General features: G+C 37.3%; 1 protein-coding gene across 5 annotated transcripts in view; it reads left to right on the top strand.

Annotated features, from left to right (window-relative positions):
• Positions 1 to 1,342: 1,342 nt before the first annotated feature.
• Positions 1,343 to 21,807, top strand: part of adgrd1 (adhesion G protein-coupled receptor D1) — a 40,841-nt gene continuing 20,376 nt past the window's right edge. The window contains exons 1-14 of one of the 5 annotated variants that reach the window (XM_087795746.1): positions 1,343 to 1,650; positions 1,730 to 1,766; positions 1,970 to 2,086; positions 2,458 to 2,556; positions 4,392 to 4,514; positions 4,587 to 4,766; positions 9,901 to 10,158; positions 12,324 to 12,391; positions 12,777 to 12,926; positions 13,024 to 13,074; positions 14,442 to 14,562; positions 14,644 to 14,751; positions 16,004 to 16,079; positions 17,046 to 17,187. In XM_087795746.1, coding sequence (XP_087651872.1) covers positions 1,597 to 1,650; positions 1,730 to 1,766; positions 1,970 to 2,086; positions 2,458 to 2,556; positions 4,392 to 4,514; positions 4,587 to 4,766; positions 9,901 to 10,158; positions 12,324 to 12,391; positions 12,777 to 12,926; positions 13,024 to 13,074; positions 14,442 to 14,562; positions 14,644 to 14,751; positions 16,004 to 16,079; positions 17,046 to 17,187 — 1,584 coding nt within the window. In that variant the 5' untranslated portion in view covers positions 1,343 to 1,596. Of the gene's footprint in view, positions 1,651 to 1,729; positions 1,767 to 1,969; positions 2,087 to 2,457; positions 2,557 to 4,391; positions 4,515 to 4,586; positions 4,767 to 9,900; positions 10,159 to 12,323; positions 12,392 to 12,776; positions 12,927 to 13,023; positions 13,075 to 14,435; positions 14,563 to 14,643; positions 14,752 to 16,003; positions 16,080 to 17,045; positions 17,188 to 21,807 lie in introns of all 5 variants that reach the window. The other 4 variants (XM_087795737.1, XM_087795762.1, XM_087795753.1 and 1 more) reach the window with 4 other exon arrangements.

Raw genomic sequence — 21,807 nt, 5'->3', positions numbered from 1 at the left:
TCTGGTGCGTCTTTATGTGTAAGAAGAGCGACGACAAGTAGCCAGGATACGCCCTCTCTCTCTCTCTCTCTCTCTCTCTCTCTCTCTCTCTCTCTCTCTCTCTCTCTCTCTCTATCCCTCTCTCTATCTCGCTTTCTCTGTCACTTTGTCAAGAGGCTGCAATACTGCACCTGACCACTTGATGCCGTGGTTTCATTCAAAAAGACAATACGGAATCTAACCCTGGAAATAGTTTGCGTTTAAGATTATACATTGTTTTGATCAGTTCAAGAAGGACATGGGGTTTGTAATAACATGTTTTTAACAATCAAATTATTATTGATTGTTGGTACTTGGGATTTATATTCACATTTAAAAAAGCAAATCAATTTTTTTTTATTGTTTTTTGTTATTCTAAAGTATTGAACTAAAACTACATCTTAAAATACAAGATTTAAGATGCATTTTCAGATTGACTTGGAATTTTTTTTATTTTAAATAATTGTAAATATCCATCTGTAGAGACTTTGAAGGTGAAAAATGAAATCCAACCTCCATGAGAAGGTAGGAAGCAGGCTGTACAGTTACTGACATCATACTTTTTATTATTTTGTTTTTAATCTTTATTCTTCATTACTTACTTTTAATCTTGTGCATATCATCTTTAAAAATCCCTACTAGAAAAACTAAAACACACATACAGACTCACTCACCAACACAAAAAAATGAAACCCTTATTCTTTTAAATTGTATTTTTATTTTCCTGCATAAAAACAAGTCACACCTTTTAAAATCAATGTAATCTCCTGGTCTAGAAGGGCGATATATAAATAGAGATTATTATTATTATTATTATTATTTAATCTAATAAATAATGGAATTAAAGATCGTTGCAATACTAATATTTGGCCACTTGATGCCGCTATTCGCATAAATATATCTCCCTGAATCCTCGCTCTAGATTTTTAAAGTACCAAATAGTCATTTATCTTACGTGTTGTGTTTAAAGTAATCGATATACATGTATATATCATCGTATTCTTTAATGTAATGATCGGAAACTGGTTTTAACACTTTTTTATTTTCTCTTGTTATCACTTCCATCTGTTTCTTGTACAATGACAGGGTGTTCCCCACAATGACGGTCCAAAACTAACTTTGATGATCGTGAGTCACGCAGTTTTTTAACAAACGTATTAGAGGGACAATTGTTTGTGTTGTCCAATCCCACGCACAATGAATCGTTTTTGCTCACACGTTGGGCTTTTTACGCAGCTCTGACGCCCCTCCTAAGAAGCCTCAAAAAATGACATCACGTCCTGAGATTCCCACCGTCAGTGCAACTCCCCTCATAGAACTTTCTTCACTCTCTCTGCTGTTGTTGGGAAGGAGGAACATCAGGCGTTTTTAGTGGAACTATCAGAGTCTGTGATGAGAGCAAAGCTTTGTTAGATCACTTTTGCAAGGACTCGTCATTTTTTATTTAATCTGAACATACTTAAACTTCAAGGCAAGGACTTTTAACATTCCTACTTTTGGAATAATGTACTATTTTTGGATTTATCTACATCTGGAGTTTTAATTCAAAAAAATTAAGTAACCTTTTTTCAAACAACTATGGAGATTTTTTGGCAGATTCGCCTTTTTATTGCTTTTGTTTCCAGCATTAAGGTAAGACCATTTCTGTTTTAGTCCGGAGTCATTGTTGAAGCAGATTCCTTTAAGAAAAACTTCTTGGTTTAATTCACAGGTTATTGCCAAAGTGGTTGAACCTACAAAGCATCCAGGTAGTCCACACAAGTATTTACAGGCTGTGAAATAAACTTAAAATGACTCACATGACTCACAAGCTTGCAGCTGTTTGCTTCATTATCATTCATTTTACATCCTGAAGGCAGTGCCAGGGTTATACTTTCTGAGTTAAGACAGAGCTTGATATGGCGAAAAGCCCTAGTCTGGATGCTTGTTTATCCCACGACTTTCCCTTCAGGGCTGCGGGTGTTGGAATCAGCTTCACATTATTGGCCTCTGGATGCTGTGGATGGGATCCACGAACTGTGGGATCAGATTGGAAACAGACCAGGTTATGTTAATGGAACAAACCTATGTATGTTCGTATAGACAAAGCAGATGCATGCTTTTCTATATCAACCTTGCATGGTCTGTTCTGTGTCACTCCACTTTTCAGGGTGATAAAGTCCTCGTCTCAGAATGATTTTGGTTTGATAAATCGACTTGATTAATTCAGGATATTTGTTGTCATCATTGAAGTTGATGAGGGATCAGGTATAGACTTGAGAACGATGTGAGAAAGTCACACAAACGAATGAACCGCCGCTTCCGTGCACTCAGCTCAGCATCACTCTGTCTCATACCTGCAACACCACGTCCCTCCTTGTGTCTCTCTTTTGTCTCCTTTGTCATGTGTCCACTGTATATGGATGTGTATCACTGTTTCTCTCCATTGTCTTTGTCCAGCTCTCAGAATCCACAACCACACTGTGCTCCCTTCCTCCCATAACTCTTCCTATGTGTATACCAATGACTCTGCCTACACTAACATTTCTGCAACAGTAGGTGAGGATCAATTCCTTCATCCGTGTCCTTACATGTGTTTTCACTGTTCGAAACAGATATATGTTCATCCTCTTTATTCAGAAGAAAATGGAATAGCCATCCAGTCATTACACAAAGTGGGATGGTTGTTGAGGCAACTGATCTTAATATGCACATAAAATATAGATTAGAATCATGGGATTCGTGCATAGATATAAAAGTACTTCCACCCTGAAGTGCCATTACTGAACCACCTTATTAATTTATTATTTCATTAACATACATGTATTTTTTATTTAGTTATAAATAGTGCAAAGGTAATGAGCATGATTAAGGGATACTGCTAACGAAACTATGATAGAAATACAATTAACAAATTCCACATCTCCTGTGAGGGAACATCTCGGACAGTTTCCAGAGATTCATAATTTCATTAACTTATTGTATATTTAATTATAGATCGGTGTGGCCGGAAAGATCCGTTGTGTTGTTTCCATAATGTACTCACTAAGTCTTTTAACAATATCGTAGATAGATAACTAAATACTATTTTTTTTTCTTATTTAAAATGATGGAATTGTTACTGCAATAATATACTCTGACAAAACATTATTTAGGTTTTTTTCATCTGGCCAAACTCAATTCACTGGATTTACATTACATTTTAGAAAACTGAGCATCCCAGCATGCATTGGGGGACTAAAGGTTTCCACTGACCTACTCAGTTAAAAAATGGTTTCAAAATGATTTAAGGGTTATTTAAGTGAAGTAATTTAATCTTTTAAATATGGAGAATCTTTTGTTAAAAAATAATTGCTATTTTTGTGTGTGTGGTGGTTTGAACCATAAGTAAAAGATTTGTTCAAGGAAAGGCGCAAAATATTTGATCTTAAAGTTGATATATTGCATGTTCACGCAACTTTATCTTGTCATATCAAACCTTGCGTAAGCAGAATTTCATTGTGTTTTAATTGAACATATCTGATCAAATTTAATATCATAAAAAAAACTGAAAATGTATTTATTAATATTATATTTTATTCAATACTCAATACTTCTTCCTCGATCTACCAGTCAATCACAAAAATAGTGTGAGTAACAAATCATTTAAAGAAAGAAAAGTTATTCACAATTCATTCACTCATTAGTCTTGTAAAATCTGGCATTTTTAGTCTTTTTTCTTTGTTGAGGTGTTTTTTTATGTTAATTTAAGTACATCTACAGATTATGGCAGAAACCTCAAGAGAGCCAGACTCACAGAGGCCAAAGAACACTACTGTATTTAATATATTTATATATTACAACCTGTCAAAACTTACTATCAACATATCAAAAGTTATATTATATAATGTCACTCATTTTTTATTAAAATATTTTAATCTCTATAGGTAAGTATAATACCAGGGTTCTTAGTTCAAACAGGGCTTTTTGCGATGTAACCTCAGGAAATATGTCTTCCCTATGTTTATGAATACATTTTTGTATGTCTCATACACAAAGCAAACATATAAAGACAAGTTTGTTCGATAATAAAAACATGATTGACGGAGACTCGTCATGTCTATTGTTTTCCTTTCCACACATGTAGAACTACACAAAGACATCTCACCAAACTTTTCTTTCTATCAAGTGGAGTTCAGCTGCTCGTATAAAAAATCCTGTTATTGTTTAATTTAATTATTATTTCATTAATATATTGGAACAAATTGATCTTTCCTAGCAATCAAATTAAATTAATTCTCATGAGCTCCATGTGGCCAAATACAACACATGACTCACTATTTTTAATTAGATTTCTTATGAGCGCAAAGGACCCTTGGTGCCTAAGTACATAATGATGTCAATGACTCTTGCAGACATTGTTGAAGGAATGGTGAACAAGGGCATCTTCCTCAACGGAGATAATGGTGGCACTTTCCTACACTTCGGAAACTACCAGAACTCTTGCATCAGTGACCCGAGCTTATGCGGCCCAGAGGGTGAGTGACTGGCTCGTATCATGACCAACATTTCTTCCACGACTGAATTTCTTTTCCCCTTTCCCTCCGCAGGAATTACCTTCTCTTTTTTTTGGAAGAACCACGAGGTCGCCCAGGCACGCTTTGCTGTTGCCTCTGGAGGAAAAGTCATCTCTAATGGCTTCTCTGTCTACACGAATCCCCAAGGAGGATATGTGGATTTTTACACTCGAGGCAACAACCACAGATGGAAGGCAGAGATTGAAGTACCAGGTAACGTTTTGATGTTTTCACCATGATGGAGAAAAGTGTTCCAATTATCTGCATGATGTTTTGACCAATGAAATGTTCATTTTGTATACCAGAGGAAGGAACAGCTGAGCCCAAAATTACTGCAACAATAGAATCTGGTACTGAAGGCCAAAAAGAAGGGTCTGGCTCTTAGTAAGACAGTTCGAGGAACTTGGTCGTTCAGGAGTGATTAGAACCAGAGCATCTTCTCACTAAGGTGGTGTGTGGTTTTGGATTTTATGCTTTTTGGGCATGTCTTGGACACACTGAAGATGTAGCGTCACTTGGTTGTCCAAGAATAGCATCAGTTTCTGACATTTCTAGCACTGATTAAGAGTGCAATCTTGCTCTAACATTCTTTTTAAAAAGATCATTTTTTTAGGTGAGCATTTTAGGGAAGGTCCTTACCAATACTTGTCCACTAATGTGTACCCACTGCGAGTACAACCATTGTCGTCCCGCCTCTAACTGAAGTATTACTTATTAGGCCAGTTCCTAACTAGCACACATGTACGATCTGCCCTGTTACTTCATCTGCTTGTAAAATCTAGCCACTTGTAGTAAGACTTTACCACTGTCAATCTGCAAGTATAAGTGTGTTATTGTGATTATCTTTTTTCCGTGGGTGCGTGTTTGGTAATTAGAATTTAAAGGAAGAAAACGCTTCTTTAGTCATGAAAGTGTAAGTTATGTCAAGGCTTTATACCTGTAATAAGGGCATTTAAACTAACAATTCCTGAGAGCCAGATTAATGGAAGGATGTCCTGCAAGTGGGTCGGTCAACCCCTCTACTTCCATTCCCTGTAGAATGTTAGCCAACAGATTTAAAATAGATTCAGGAAAGTATAAATAAATTAGCATTAGGGTTGAAATAGGAATAGCTAAGTTCTCCTTGTTGATGGTGAACACATCCTGACACAACAAGCGCATGGAAATTCTTTGGGCATTTGCTTTTCTTGGGCATTTTTCTGTCCATTTGTTGTTAAATCATATTTTTCTGTATCAACTTTGCGTCGCTCTGAGAGGGCGACGTTGCATTATCCAAACTGGCGCTCATCGGCTTACCGTATAAAAGCTGCCTTTGCCGAAAAGTGAGGCAAAGTGGAACTGTTTTTGATAACACGTTTATTTTTTATGGGAGAATGGGCTAAAGGACAGTCCAAATAGCTTGAGGGACCGGATCTGGCCTGCTCGCCTTAAGTGTAATAGCTGTGCTGTTAAAAAACTTAACAAAAGAAATAAAGCTATTGTAGTAAAAGTAATTGTTACTATTTTTGAGGAAGAGATTGGCTGCTTAAGAAACAAATGGAGAAAATGTGGAAAATATAAAAAACCTGATAATCTAGATGCTAGAGTGATTTGATCCATTTTTTTGTGATGATAAATTACACACCATAATGAGAAATAGCTATACTGATTTTCTTCAGAATAAGATTATTAGATTGATTTATTATCTCTGTATGAAGTGAATTTATGATTGCATACAAAGTACTTAATTTACTTGATTGTTGACTGATTTTGAACCATCTTCCCTTCTATTGGATGTGGAAACAACTATTAAATATTGTATTCAAATCAGCCGTGTCCATCTACGCCAACTTCGACCCAGAAATACACAGAATAATGTCCCAAACCAAAGTGTAGATTTAATCTCTCAATATATCCCTGGTCTGCCCAGATGTCTCGTCTTATATGGAAAAAGCATTGTCACGAACAAATATAAAGAAAAATGCTCACAGCTAAAAGGGCTAATAAGGAATGTCTTGGCTTGACGTAGGAAAGCTATCGTGTAAGCTTTGGAGAGACTTGTAATGAGGTTTAAGTAATCCCTGCGCCCTCACAGATCAGACAGGTTTTTCCCTTGCTTTTAAAATATGACTCTGACCCAAACTCCTCTCTGCGCTCTCAGACAGCTACGACCCAAAATCTCTTGTGTTTAATTTAGTCCCTTAACTGCAAGGAGGCTCAATAAATCCTGAAAGAAAGATCATGGACAGAAAAGGAAAGGTTGAATGTTGCAGAAGTTAACTTGACTCTTACTTTCTATTAACACTTAAACGGTGTGTGACTTGAGCAGACTTGTGAGCGCCGTTAACTGTCCAAATAAAACTATAAAACTATATATATATATATATATATATATATATATATATATGTATATATATGTATATATCTTTATTTTTTTATATTATACATTAATAGTAATCTGAATACAACCTTTAAAATTAATTTTGTGTTGCTTTTTTTCTGACTTCATTGACTTATTGTGATTTTTTTTCCTGTCCCACCAAATAATCTTAATTATGTTAAATGTATTTTTGAAAAATGCTGCTTTATTTATACTATTGAAAAATGTATATACAATAAAATGGCAAATTTACCTTTATTCTTAGCTTTATTTTTTAATGCAATGGGATATTTAATGTTTTAATTGAGTACTTTTGATGTAGTGTTTCCTCAATTTCTCATCATATTAAGGCTATTTTACTTCGTCCATTCGTTCCTCTGGCTTGACTCCACCTCACAAGAGACACAGAATAGTACGTTGCCTGACTATAGTCAGATATAATCATAAATATTGAGTACATGACATAGATTTTGTGTTGCAAATATTAACTGTGTAACTAAAGTGTGGAGTCCAATGATTGTAAAGGTTTGGCGTTGATCATTTGTAACTCAAGCAGAGCGAAGATTTACTCTAATGTTCTGCTCACAAATGGTGTGTGTCATGTTCTGTTTTAGCTTTAGCAACTTTAAATTGTGCACTTGGGTGGAGTAACTCAATTTAATTTGCCTGCGCTATGACTTGAGAATAAATGTCATCTGGTTCTCATACTGAAAGAAATTTCAGCTATACATGACAAGATGTCAAAATATGTTTCTATAGGTTCATACATGTGTGTTTTCTCCCACAGGCGTTAATACACTGTGACTGATGTTATAATGGACTCAAACTGTGACTAGTGTTTAGTTCATTCTGAAATTTCAAAGAGTGAAGATATTATGATGTGATGGGAACACTTTGTCACATGTGGTTTAAATTCTAACAACCCGGGCAGAAATATGTGCTCATTGTTTTCGCTCCCTGGCAAATACATTTCTTAGAATGTGTTTTCTTTTTGTCATGTGCACAATGGAGGACCATGTAATGTTAGCTTGTTCATTCAACAGAGGATGTGATGAAATAAGAAGCTGTTTGGTTTGAGATAAGTGGAGAGTAAAAAGACCCAGAAAAATCAAATAAACAAGTTTTTAAAAACACAGCCAAGCGAAAATGGTGCTAATCACATTGTATTTGTTGACTTATTTCTTTTGGAAAAGGGTAGACATCGATCCGGGAGCTGTTATCATGTGATTTCCATTACTATTTGAATTTTCATTTCTCCATGGAGAGCTGCATCATCATTAGGGATGTGTACTGATACCTGTTCGACAGAAAAGGAAGTAGCCTGGTAAACAAGCAACACAGATTTCTGGACCTCATTTTGGTTTCATTTTAGTATCAAAAACATGTACTTACAGATAGAGTCATATTAGTGATTAACAACCATTTCACTCTGGATCAGAAGCATAGACGTGTTCAGACCGCAATGGGAAAAAAAGCTTTCTGTTTCCCTCCCCTGTCTGCTTAGGATTACCTTTTATTCCACTGAGAGTTTTCGGCTCATTTTCAAAGACAGACAACAGAAATCCGCTGAACAGTGTCTATGTTTTTAAATTGTTACTCTGACCATAAATCCTGCACTTTATGTTTATTTAGTTTCACTGTTGTGTTTGAGTGTTTTGTAGCTGTTGCCTTCCTGTTTTTATTCAACTGTGATGTGTGCTGCTGCCTTTCTTGGCCAGGTCGCGCTTGTGTATGAGATCATTATCCTAATGGGTCTTTTATCTGGTTAAATAAAAGTTAAATAAAAAACAAAACAATAATAATATTTTAACATTTTGAACTTGACACACAAATGTACGCCGTCTCAGACACACACAATTAATACTGGTATCATTTTTATTACGATTGACACAAATAAAACCACGCGATATAAAGTGTTTTTTATTTTATTTTAATTTTTCAAAATGATTTAAATATCATTTCAAACTGTTTATGGGTACCCTTTAAGGACTGGCATCGCATACATGAAAAGTATTGGTATACAACATAAATAATCACATATAATTGTTATAGTAATTGATTGGAAGGCTAATGTCATGAGAAACATCCTGAAAAAAAGACTATGATTCTTAATCAGGAATGGCTGAAAGGTTTATGACCTAAAGTTTTTTTAACCCTTGTGTTGTCTCTTGGTCAAAGTAACCCGGTGCTTCGAAAAAACAAATGTATTTGTGGTATGCCTTGTGTTTTCTCTGGGTCAAGGTGAACGACCTTCCTGGCCTCCAGAAATACATATACAGCGGTTTGTTTTCGGGCCTCAGGGTCACATTGACCCAGACATAACACAAAGGTGCAAGGTCTTCTTTGCACACTCCAAAAAAATCAAATCGAAGCTGCACCAGATAATGATTGTAGATTCGACCTAGTTTACTAATTTTAAATTTCTCTTTTGAACAACTACGTAGAGTTTAACATCTGAGAGCTCCCATTGTTCCAAGGCGTGTTGAAGGGATTCCATATTTAAGTTGTCCAGGTGAAACAGTGATTACTCCCCAAATGAATGGGGAACTTTTGAAAGGTCATAAATGTTGCTAAAAATCCGAATACCCAGCCTAAGATAAGCAAAAGGTAAAAGATGGAGGAACTAAGAACCCAAAAGATGACAATTAGGTGAGTAATTGAGACAATTCAAATGACGGCTGCTTAGCTTTCTTTTCCCAGAAGGAAAGGGATTCAGTATAAAATGAAGGTTGGAGCATAATCTGTTTTATGTTTTAGTTACATATAAAATAACTACGAGTTATCTTAAAGAAACAGAAAAAATAATTTTGTGAGTAGTCTACTGAGAGGAGCTTGACTATAAAATGCCTTTGCATCAAAAGGCCTTTTTTGATTTTAGTTCCTATGATGAGATCTGTTTCACCAAGAGATGTTCCAGAAGGTGTTTGCCTCGTGTTAGATGATGGAGATCCAAAGTGAATCATCGATGGTCAATTTCTTCACCTTCAGCGCCGTTCTGGACCCACATCCTGTTCACGTGGAAGAAAGTGGACGGTCTGAAAGTCTACATCAACGGGACCTACACCGCTGGGGACCCGACCGGCAGCATTTCAAAAAGTGAAGGCGACACCAACCGTGATCTGGTCATCGGAACTTCCAACAGCAAAACCTATCGGCGCTACGTTACTGGGGCCTTCGATGAGTTTGTGATCTGGGAGCGGGCCCTTTCACCGCAAGAGATCTGGCTCTACTACAGCGCAGCGATGGGTAAGACATCTTTATTGTTCCCCTTTTTAAAAGGGGAAAATAATCTTCCTCCGTTTTAATCTGAGGAAATGAGGGGTTAAAAAGCAATTTCCCGTCCAAACTACATTCCACCCACAGCATTCGTGCATAACAACAAGATACAACTCCACGTCTCTCCATCAAGCGCTCCTGGCACAAACACCATTCCATGACCTTCCATGAAAAAAGTGCCATAATGCACATAGTTCTCCCTTATAAGTAAATTCTTGGTGTGCTGAGGCACAGATCACTTTGACTGAGTGTGACAGGGCGAAACATACAAATAACAAAACCCTTGACACACACATGTGCCGAAGCCGCCTCACTGGAAAGCGAGCCATAAAAGGGTGTGAATATTGGTGTGCAAGAATGGACAAATACGAAACACAGAGCAGGTCACTATTGTTGGTCACATGTAAAGGTATTAGCACAAAGTGCATCTTTTTAGGATGTCTTGTGCTTTTACCATCCTTATCAAGTTGTTTTTAAATATAAATACAGTCCATTTTTCTTTCTCTGTTGTTTGTTCTGGTAACTGCTGAAAATAGATGTAACATAAGTCCATATAAAGTCATTCCTCTTGTGTTTTTATTAAATGACAACAAGAACATAAATGTATAGTTGTGTTAAACAGAAAGAGTGGTTGACCTTTGATTTTTCTGACAACTTTAAGCTTTCTGTCTCATAAAATACTCGGCTGTCGGTTGATAAAACACAGCTTCGTTCCGCTAAAGATTTTTTGTGTTACTAAATAGTGCTGTTCATTACACCCGCCTCCTGGTTCTCAAGTAGAGGAACAAGGGGCAAGGAACGCAGCCAAATCCAAAAAATATGGGAACATAAATGAAGGGAGGAGCAAAATGTAGATCATGGAATATATTATTATGGGCTATAAGACTATAAAACCGAGCCTCGTAAATTTACAAATGAACTTGTTAGAAAATTCTTATAAGTTTAATACCCATATAATGATGTCCTTTTATGACAGCTATTGGCTTCACTCTAAGTGTATCTATATATATATCAAGTACTTGTTTTTCTGTGTGTATGTCTATCTATTTTTGTGTACTGTGTATGTGTGTGCATGTTTGAGTTTTTGTGTGTGACCGCTTGATCTTAATGTCTTATAGACTCCCAAACAACTCAAAAAATGTACTTAAAAATGGTCATTTAGGCTACTGACTTCTTGGTGAATGTTTTAAGAGGGAGAGCAACTCAATACTCTCAAAGCAATGGGTGCAGAAAGGGGGCTGAAGACCCACATAAAAATTCAAAAAGGCTCAATTTTAATCAAATAAAACCATATTTATTACATGCTTAGTAAGACATATTTCAAGAATTCCACCTACTTTTGGTAATTTTAAGGCCCATGATCCACATTAACTTACTCTCTTCTCCCACTCACATCAGTTTCCATCATCATTGAATTGTGTCAAATTGAATTCTCACAAAGGACTTTTTGACATGCAAAGTCTCGAGGAGAGGATATTTTTAAATTTCATTATCTGTGTTATTGGTAACTGCTGGAGTAGTCATGGTAAACTTAAAAATAAAAATACATCATGGTTGAAGGTTAATCAGAGTCTTTACGCCCTTATTAGTTTTGCGACTTTCATGACTCAAGAGACTAACATTTCAAGATAACACAGCATTTTAAAACAGTCACTGAACAGATTGATGGTTTTGAAATGTTAAGTTTGTCTCGCCAAAGACCACACCTGCTATTGTTCTCCATTTATTAATGCCATTGTTTGGTTAATTTAGTATAAATATTTTGTGGCAAACGCACTGTTACCCTGTGAAATCTTGAACAAAATGGTTGATATTATGACATACAGAGAGGCTTGATTTCACACGGCAATGTCTGAGTTTTTCTAGATTTACTGCTCAAAACTGCTCTTAGATACAACTAATACAAAACAAAAACACATATGCAACATTGGCTCTCCGCTCTTTTCAGGGTGGTCCTAAAATGACTCATTATTCTTCTACTTGTTTAGTCATGTATTTATGTTTCATGTTTCACGTCAATCATTTCCTTCTTGTTTATTCCCACATCAGATGTGAAGATAAATATATTCCCTTCTAATCCTCAAGTAATTATTCAAAAGTTTCGAAAAATCAAACTTTTTTTTTGTTTCTTCTAGGTGAAGCCATCACTTCCTCTACAACGCCCAGCACTTCCAAAGACCCCATTTTGACCACACCGACACTTGTGAGTCTTGTCTTAATCATTAAACATATTTTGTAAATAAGCCTTTTTTTGTGAAATAGTTTTTTCTTAAACCGTGAAAGGTTATTTCCAACCACTGCTGTGTAGGATTTAAGTTGAATGGATATAACGGACCACATGTGAATTCTGCACACGTGAGCTTTGAAGTTTAAAACAGATAAAGACGTAATTGGAGACACATGTCCGACACCTTGTGGAAAATGGCTCCCTGGAGGACATTAGACGGGAACAGTGAATCATTTATCTAGAGTTGCTCTCTTTAAGGCAGACTATCAGTCACCTTAAAACATCCTCCGGGGTAGAAGTCCTTGGTGAAGCGCTCTCCAGATAACAAGCTGATTCTGTTCGTGTTGTTTTGCTTCCATAGAGAGCTGTTGAAGTGAGTCCTCCTTTCATCGGCAGCCAACGAGATGAGGTCCAAAGCCCCCAGGACTCCGAGCCCCTGCCTGTTTTGAGCTTCCTAAAGGCATTGCCCAATAGAACAATACCTCACAACACTGCCAACAACCTGACTCAGGTATCCCACACATGCTTGTGCTTCTGGAGTCAATTTACTTTGGCCACCCCTGCTTAAAAGTTGCATGCGTTGTCACATCCATTTTTCCTCCACACAGGCTTTCCTCAAGAGTGTGGAAGAAGTTTTGTCCTCTCCAGGGTTACAAGAGGTAATGCAGTCCACAGTGTTGTTGTTGTACAATTCTGAAACATGAGCTAATGCTACGTATGCTATTTGGCGTAAAACTGTAATCCAAAGCATTTAAGAAATCCATGAGCTTCAGATTCCACCACCTCTTGGAACAAGTGGCGCCAACAGCAATAACACTCTCTAGCTTTATTATTCACTGTGCGATTAGCTCTGGAGAGCCAAATATAGGAGAACAAAACAGCTTACGATGAATTGTTCTGCAACACAATACCTTTTAGGTATATGTGTTGCATCCTGCCACAAAGGTTCCGGTCAAAGCTTTTGCCCATACAGTAAATTGAGATGATTCTTGGTGAGAAACCAGGTGAGTTAGATTCCGTCAGTGCTTCAAACGAAAAAACTTGCTTAAACAGATCAAATTTAAAGATTGACCAGTAAATCCATCAGTGATGACCTTTATCGAGTTCATTTCCTATACTTGTGTTGTGCTGCGTGAAGGTTGAAGAAAAATCTCTGTTAAGGTCTAAATGTTATTTGAATCAGTTAGTTACTATCAATAGCGATCCAACTCAATTTAGTTTCACCTTCTGGTTCTTTAAAGGTTTCTGCCTCAAGGACACCCCCCTCAGGATATTATAGAAAACTCAACATACAAAAACATATTAGAAATCATTGCAGTATTTTGTTGAACCTTTGATTAATGACAATATACAAAACCTTTACATTTTTCTTCCTTAATGTCCTCTTTTTATGTTCATGTTGTTTCCAAAACTAGTCTTTTATTTAGATCTAATGGACACATCTAATGGGTAAGACCTACTTTATTAACGTAGTTTCTTAAAGGCTAAAGTCTGATCCCAGTTTGCTTGAATTTTGCAAGGGGTATAATTCAAAACAGAAGCAAAGTGTTTAAGATATGCCTATTTAAAGTGTTCCACAGTTTGCAGCTCTTTGGAAGACATGAGGGCATGATGCCAATTTTTCCACCCAGCAAAACACATTTTAGTACCTGCTGCGTTTATGAAAAACAAACCAAAAAAAAAAAATCTGCATTCACCGAAGGCAGCCATAAATGAAACCTTCGTCATTTTCTTTCTCAGATAACAAAAGGTAAACAAATGACACATCTCATCTAGAAACACTAAATGACAAAAATAAATAATGACGATTCATGCTCATAATTATGGAGTTATATGTTTGACATGTTGTAAATATTACGGCAAAAATGCAATTATCCGCTCAGGGTGCGAACATTTGTGGAAGGCTTCTGAGAGTTCTTTCTTGAACTATTGGGTAATAGTACATGTCAAGAGGTCTGACAATGGATTTCAAATATGTGTACTCTGAGTTGAAAATTTGGCTTTTTTGTGTGTTTGGAAGGAACAGTCCACTCCTGTGGTCAGCGGCCTGATTGAGACAGTGGACAGAGTTATGGACCACATGGTGACCAACCTAGAGCCAAGCCCCAAATCCCTTATCTCTGTCAATGGAACATCATTTGTTGCAGGTCAATATTTTGCCTCTCAAGTGTGTTTTCTTAAACCTTTCTGTCATTTGTTCAATAAACACATTAATTCATGATCCATAGACTTTTCTATGATGAAAATACCACAGAACTACAACCTGCCTCACTATCGCTTCCCTACCCTCGGCAAGAACTACATATCCGTTCCCGGGGAGGCTTTCAACGTGCAGTGTAAGTACAAACAAACAAACCTTAAAGACGTTCTGTCCCGTTCCTGAAGTGATGTATATAACTGACCTTTGCATAAGCAGTCTTACTATTTGTGTGGACGCCTCACATTTGCGATGCACTGATTCTGCCAGGAGAAAATTGTCTGGCTGGGAAGCTCTTGTTAGTGGCTGATAATTTACTATTTAAGGATTTAAGACTGCTAACACAGCATAAAGTGTGGGACAAGAGTGCCTCAAGAGCTTTTGTGTTACTTTACTGCTCACTGTTGAAATCCAGCTATGGCTTTAATGTTGGCTGTTACTCTTTTATCAGGAGCCGAAACAGTGAAGAAGAGCGTTTTCCTCAATCATTAAAAAGGAGGTTAAGGAGGGAGAGCTTAATTTCAGTCGGCATTTAAACTATGTTTGACGGTGGGTTACATTCTCCCATTTGACCTGAAGTTTTACATTTTCGTACCACCCAATTAAATTAAAGTCATGCAGTATGCATTAGGGCAAATAGAGCTGTTAGACACAATAAAAAGTCACATTGCTTGTTTTTTGTTTTAAATGCGGCTTTACAGTTAACTCTCCTGTTACCTCAGGGTCAAGGTGACCTGAGGGTCCGAAAAAAAAGAGTTGGTTTTGGCCTCGGGGAACCTTGACCCTGATATAGCACAAGGGTTAAAATACCTTGCTTGATTTTACTCTATTTTTACAGGGGTATTACTTTTGATTGAGATAAGGATTTCTTTTTGAGTGTATTCATAATAATTCATAAGCGTGTAAAGTTTAGGATGTTAGCAGGAAAGGGAGTGTTCCTAGAAGTTATCTAAGCACCCAGAAGAATGTTTTAGGAACATATTTTAAGACGTCACTTGGCATCATGAGGGCTTTTGTTGTTGTAGTCATAGTACGTGGTCCAAAGGCTTTTGAAGAAAAAGGGTCCCACCATTCAGGATTTCCTTCCCTTTCTCTCTTTATCTCGGCGTGCTGATGTGGGAGCAACAAAAAAAAAAAAAGGATCACAGGTCAGATAGAGGCGAAGCCCTCCTGTTCAACTGGTGAAGTTATGTTGAGGTTTTCATAAGATTTCCTGACAACCACATGTTTCACAGCCTTGTCACTTTCACCAAGGTGCAACCGTACGACAGCACTATTAGTCAGCAAAGTGCTGTTAATTAACTTTCCTGCTTTGTGCATTTTGGCAGGAGTGTATGACATTCCCAACCTTCAGCTCATACCTTATCTTTTTTTCTTCTTCTCTTCTTCAGCTCAGACCACAATTGTTGGACTTTTTTATCACAACATGCACAACTACTACAAAGAGATCAGCCCTTTAAAGACCAGGTAACTATTATGTGATAATAATCAAGGCATTGATATGTCATAAGCACCTTTTCCATGACTCTATGAGAACAAGTGATGGGCTGATGAAGCTTCATGAAGCAGTGTTCCTTAAGAGCTCATTAGATGGCGCCCTAAGTTTCCAAAGGCCTGTGCAAAGCAATAGATAGTAGGTCGAAGAGTGCCATCTAGTGTGCTCTAAAAAAAAAAGGATACTGCTTCATTAAGCTTCATTAACACATCACATTGCAAATGCTGTTCCTCAGAGGCACCACTTAAAACTCTCTGCTAAACTGGTACACATCCTGCAATGGAACGTTTTGAGAAAAAAAAATCAAATCTCAAGAACTTACCGAACAAAAAAGTGGTGAATTATTTTGAACAGTCACCACACTATTTTGGTCTCGCCACACTGGAAAGGACATGTAAACAAATACGTTAATTGCGGCTATTAAAAAAGCATCAGGCCTCTGTCCATGTACTTCCTGTGCGGGAATGAGGCTCAGTGACACGAAGGCGCCCCAGTTTCCTCCAGGCTTATCTGTCCATGGGCCTATCTCACATCTCAGCACTCAGCCTCCTCTGACTGATACACCCTGCTATTAGGTCCATTCTCCACCCTTGTTCCCTTTTGATTTCGGACAGGAACTAGCTTGTTCCAGTATAAAAAATTTTAACAAAAAGTAAGAAAACATTCTATTAGTCATCAGCCTACAACTGCAATTATATTGTAACGTGCACTATTGGGAAGTTTTCTAAGGTCTAAGAATATTTTAATTGAATTATAAGAGGGACATGCTGGAAGATATCAGTCCATCAGAGAGTTGCAACTCGAAATTTAATTGACAAGAAAGTAAATATTCGAAAGTAAAATAATTAAAAAGAACTCCACAAACTTCACATGCTGTTCTCAATAGTTTTCTGAACTAAATTACCAGCTTTAATTGCCTGTGACAAATTTCCCCTCAGGATCAACGAGGCGTCTGACTTTAGGGAGCATAACATCCAGGTGGCGAGCTGCCTTATATCTCTAAAAGTTGAGCCGCAGCCAGCCCTGTCCATCAACCTCTCAGGAGAGCCGCTCATCAAAATCGTCCTCACACACGTCCTGGTAAGAACATCATTCCTAAGACTGTCTTCTGTTTGTAATTCTTGGGATATAGAGCATTTATGATTTCCATTCGGTGGGTGGGTTTTTTATCTCAAATAAGAGGAACTTGGTGGATGCTTCAGTCTTCTCACATTAAACCAATCAACCTCTATTTTTGGCCCTGTGTTATGTAAGTACCTATGACCAAGCAGTGCAGCTGGGCACCACTAGTGCTCAGAACAAAACCTGTTTTGGTTTTCATTAGCTTGCTCGGATTTTCCTCCATGGCACATGTGGCTTTCGAAAGCCCACTGATTATGGGCATTTAAAACGAGGGGCTCCAGGTCCTTTGAAGAAAACAATAACTTGCTTTTACGAACTGTTCTTTTTTCTTCTTCGTCCTGGTGAGGGTGTTGTTCCAGCTTTCCATGGGAAAAGAACACTAGAAGACATAATGTTCACTGCTATTTGATATTGATTGATTATTTATTTTTTTTGATTGACACTCGTTGGCGTATTAGTCAATCGTACAATAGCAACTGCTTTGATAAGATTTTTAAAACACCTACAGATGTAGTTTCATTCATTTTACTGCATCTGCAAAGAGAATTATTTTAATAATCGGGCTTTTCTTTCCTTTTATAAGCACATAAATGAAAACCATGCAGCTTTTTTATGAAACCATGGCAATCCTTGGGTCTTTGTTTTCATTTTCCGCGGTGGAATAAATGTTTATGCTTCACTTGTTTGGCTCAAGTTCCCGCGACGATGATGACTTTGTTTGTTTTAGCCGACACCATGGGAGAGTGGCTTTAATCGTCATTGTTGGTGAAGTGCTGGAGATGCTCAGCAGCTCCGCTCTCTGTGCAGTCAAATTGTTTCTATTTTTGTTGGATCCCAGTTACTGCTGATGTAAGGATAAATCAGGTTTCCTACATTCTTTCCTTTCCACCACATTGAAAAATGGGCTATTAGAGTTATTCCTAATGTGTGTTGATCCATGCCAGTGCTATCCCACTGAACTAAATTCGCAGAGCATTAAAATGATTTATACTCTTGAGAATTTGCTGGACATCATTGTTGGATGAGAGGCTATTTTGGGGGATTTTTACGTTTGGCAGCTGGTGAATACTTATCACCTCCCCTCGCGGCTCACCCAGTATGTGGCAGACTTTTCACGTCATAGTTTATGTTTCGCTTAATTACCTACACAAGTTAAACCTCCAGGACTGTTCGAGGACCTGGAGGATGTGATTTGCTACAGGATTCTTTATTTATCCACACAGTGCTATGACTTCATTAGAGGTTAGTGTAAAGACTAAACGTGTCTGAGGGGTAACATTTTTTTACTGGTTGCCATGGCGACAACTAAGTGAAGCAGGGTTAAGGAATTTTGAACTTTGACTTATTAGTTTGAACATTAAAATAATTCACTGCTATCTTTTAGGTGGATCAAGGCCACCCCTGAAATGTCATTCTCGGGTCTGCATGTCAATCAAATAATTTCTTTATCAAAAATTTCCAATATAAGTAAACGGAAAAATAAATCTTTATGGTAGCCTGGTTTTCATGAAAGTTTTGATCTAAGCATGGAACGCTTACTGTAGTAAGAATGTTAAAGTAACATGAATAATATTGATAGGTCTCCTCTTAGTATAACACAGTTCTTAGTTTGAAAATGGTAGTATCTTTTACCAGTTGACCATTTTGACCCTTCAGAGAGTTGAGGAGCTCTAGTATCTTGAAACCATAAAACCAAATAAAGAGTCTTAAAATAAGTTGCATTGATCTTCCCTGGTGAAGAGGTAGATGAGCCTGAGTCCAAATATGGCACTTTCTCCAACTATGGTAAGGACTTTTGCAAAAAGTTAAAAAACAGTTGGATACCAATTGGGAATAAAAGTGTCTGACCTCGTCTTCTTGGATAGTTTAAAGATCTTTAAAATCTATCACTGGTCAAGTCCAACCAGTACTGGTCTCCTCTAACTGTCCACCGAGATCACACAAGATCATGGAGCAACTTAACATGTACCCATAATTGGATGAGGGCACCTTGACTGATCCTGGCAACGAAGGCCCTTATGCAACAACTGCAGTATGTTCTGAATACCTTTCATTATGATAAGGATGATACTGTTTTTGGAATGTCAGTCTCTTATCAGTTGGATTGAACAAAGTGATCCACCCTGTTCTGCTAATCTGTAACCAGTAACCAAAGAGCTGTCTCGCCTGCAGTTGATACAAAACTCTGCAACCATACTTCTGCCCTGCTCTAGTAGAAGAACTCACTTTTCCCTGATTCTTAAAACTCTTCACTGGCTGCCAGTTTCTTTCAGGATCATTTTTTAAATTCAATACATTCAGAGCTTTTTATTTGTGCAGGCTTTTCCCTGATTTTCTGGGACTCCTGTGTTTGTCTCATGTGTCTTGATCTTTTTTAGTATCTATTTGAACTCTGTATTGTTTCTGATTGTTAAAGCGCTTTGTGACCCTGGTCTAGAAAGGCCCTTTACAAATAGCCATTGCTTGCTTACTTACTTACTTACAATTGAAGTGACTGGTCACATTTGTAACATTTAGGGATTCGTCAATCAAAACTGGATCAAGTTTGCTTGCAAATACAATACCTCAGACTCTGTTGTTACATTGTTTCCACTGTAAACTGACAACATTAAAACGACTGAAGATGAGGTCACAGCACCTGGTCCTCTTTATTTAAATGATTATTTTCTTCTAGTCAAATCAAGATGGGCGGAGAAGACAGAAGAGATTGTGGAAGCTGATAATATAACTTTAGATCACTGTAAGTTTTAGGTCTGTGAACTCAACTTTTTAAAGAGAAAAAAAAACAATCTTAAAGCATTGAGAACAGACTATGAAAAACAAGAAGGAATTGTAACGGGTAAGGTAAGGTAAGGTAAGGTAAAACTTTATTGATCCCTCAGGAGGTCTCCTTCGGGAAATTGTTTAAAAAATTGTTTAAGAAATTGGTATTGTGTCAAGTCACACACTGTCCCTTAGTTCTTTATCTGACTCCAAACAAAAGAGTCTGTATTGGATCCTTCATTTATTTCACCACCAACCTTGGCAGTGCTGGGAACAAATCAATGAGACTGTGTACGATGGTGTGGTTTATGTCTCAGAGACCTTGTACACTTGATTAATCGTTCCAAATGAGGTTGGAATCTTGAGGGGCTTCCCAGATCAATGGTTAACCATAAGTGACCTTGTCTGGGATAAATACAGAGGATTTTCAATTTAAAAGTGTTGGGTATGCTTTAAGAAGAGTAGAAGCTAACATGGTCACGCTCACCTATTTTCTTCTGTCTTCACTGATGGTTCGGAGTTTATGACTGATTTTTACGAGGAAAGCAGGTTTATAGGATACAGACGATTTGAAAAACAGACTCTGACCACAGAGACCAACTTTGCTGACTCATGAGTGTGATGGTTGTGTAGACCCATCATAGCTACAGTACTTAGACTTAGGTCAGTCTGTCAAACTGAGCCTGAGAAACCTGGGTGTTGTATTGGACAAAGACATGTCTCTAGTTCAACACTGCAGAAAACTGACCAGAAACTGTTTCCTTCAACTGAGAAAAATCTCTAAACTTAAGAAAAATGTTGTCACAACATGATCTGGAGCTTGTAATCTATGCTTTTGTGTCTTCTCGCCTCGACTATTGCAACAGTTTGTTAACAAGAAGGAGCTGTCTCACCTGCACTTGATTCAGAACTCTGCATCGAGAATTCGGTATTCAAGTAGAACAACTCACATTTCACCGATCCTTAAAACTCTTCACTGGCTTCCAGTTTCTTTCAGGATCAACTTTAAAATACTGGTTCTTACGTTCAGAGCTATTCATGGTCAGGCTCCTCCTTACATTAGTGATCTGATCCAGCCTTACACCCCAGCTCGGGCTCTGAGGTCTGTAAATCAGAATCTACTGATGGTTCCTGAACATGGTTCAGGACCAGAAGAGAGAAATCCTTCCAGGCCGTTGCTCCTAAGCTTTGGAACAATCTTCATCTCTCTTTGCGCTTGATGGATCTACTGACTCCTTCAAGAAACATCTTAAGACATTTTTATTCGTTCAGGATTTTCCCTGATTTTCTGGAACTCCTGTGTTGCTCCGGTGTTATCTTGGACTTTTAAGTATATATTGTATTGAGTATTGTTTTGATTGTTTAAGCGCTTTGTGACCCTGGTCTAGAAAAGCGCTCTATAAATATAATTTACTTACTTACTTACAGTGGAAGAACTTCAGAATTATGCCCTCCTTTTTCCCATTCTTGTAATGGTTGTAAACCATTACCTTTGTCAATTCTTTTGTGATTTATTTTTAAATATTAAATATATTCCACCATAGGAGAGTTTTTTAACAAGTTGTTGTTCTGTTGTTGTTTCTTTTTTCCTGGAATTTTCTAAAAGTTGTAGGGGTGGGCAAATTCATTTAATTTCGAGATGGTGTTTTTAATATATTTTTTTAAGATTTAATTACCAGATAACAGAGCTACAGAATCACTTCTCTAGTTGTCAAGTGTGTTTGTTTACTGTAGGAGACTCTTTTTTGATATATATATTTTTTATTATAAAAAGCCATTTCAGTCTTTCTTCACTCAAGAGAAAAATCCCCTTAA

Source organism: Callionymus lyra, chromosome 1, assembly GCF_982586985.1.
Source record: "Callionymus lyra chromosome 1, fCalLyr1.hap1.1, whole genome shotgun sequence".
Taxonomy (NCBI): domain Eukaryota; kingdom Metazoa; phylum Chordata; class Actinopteri; order Syngnathiformes; family Callionymidae; genus Callionymus; species Callionymus lyra.
Note: the sequence above shows the minus strand (reverse complement) of the source record. Positions and strands in the feature narration are given on the sequence as shown.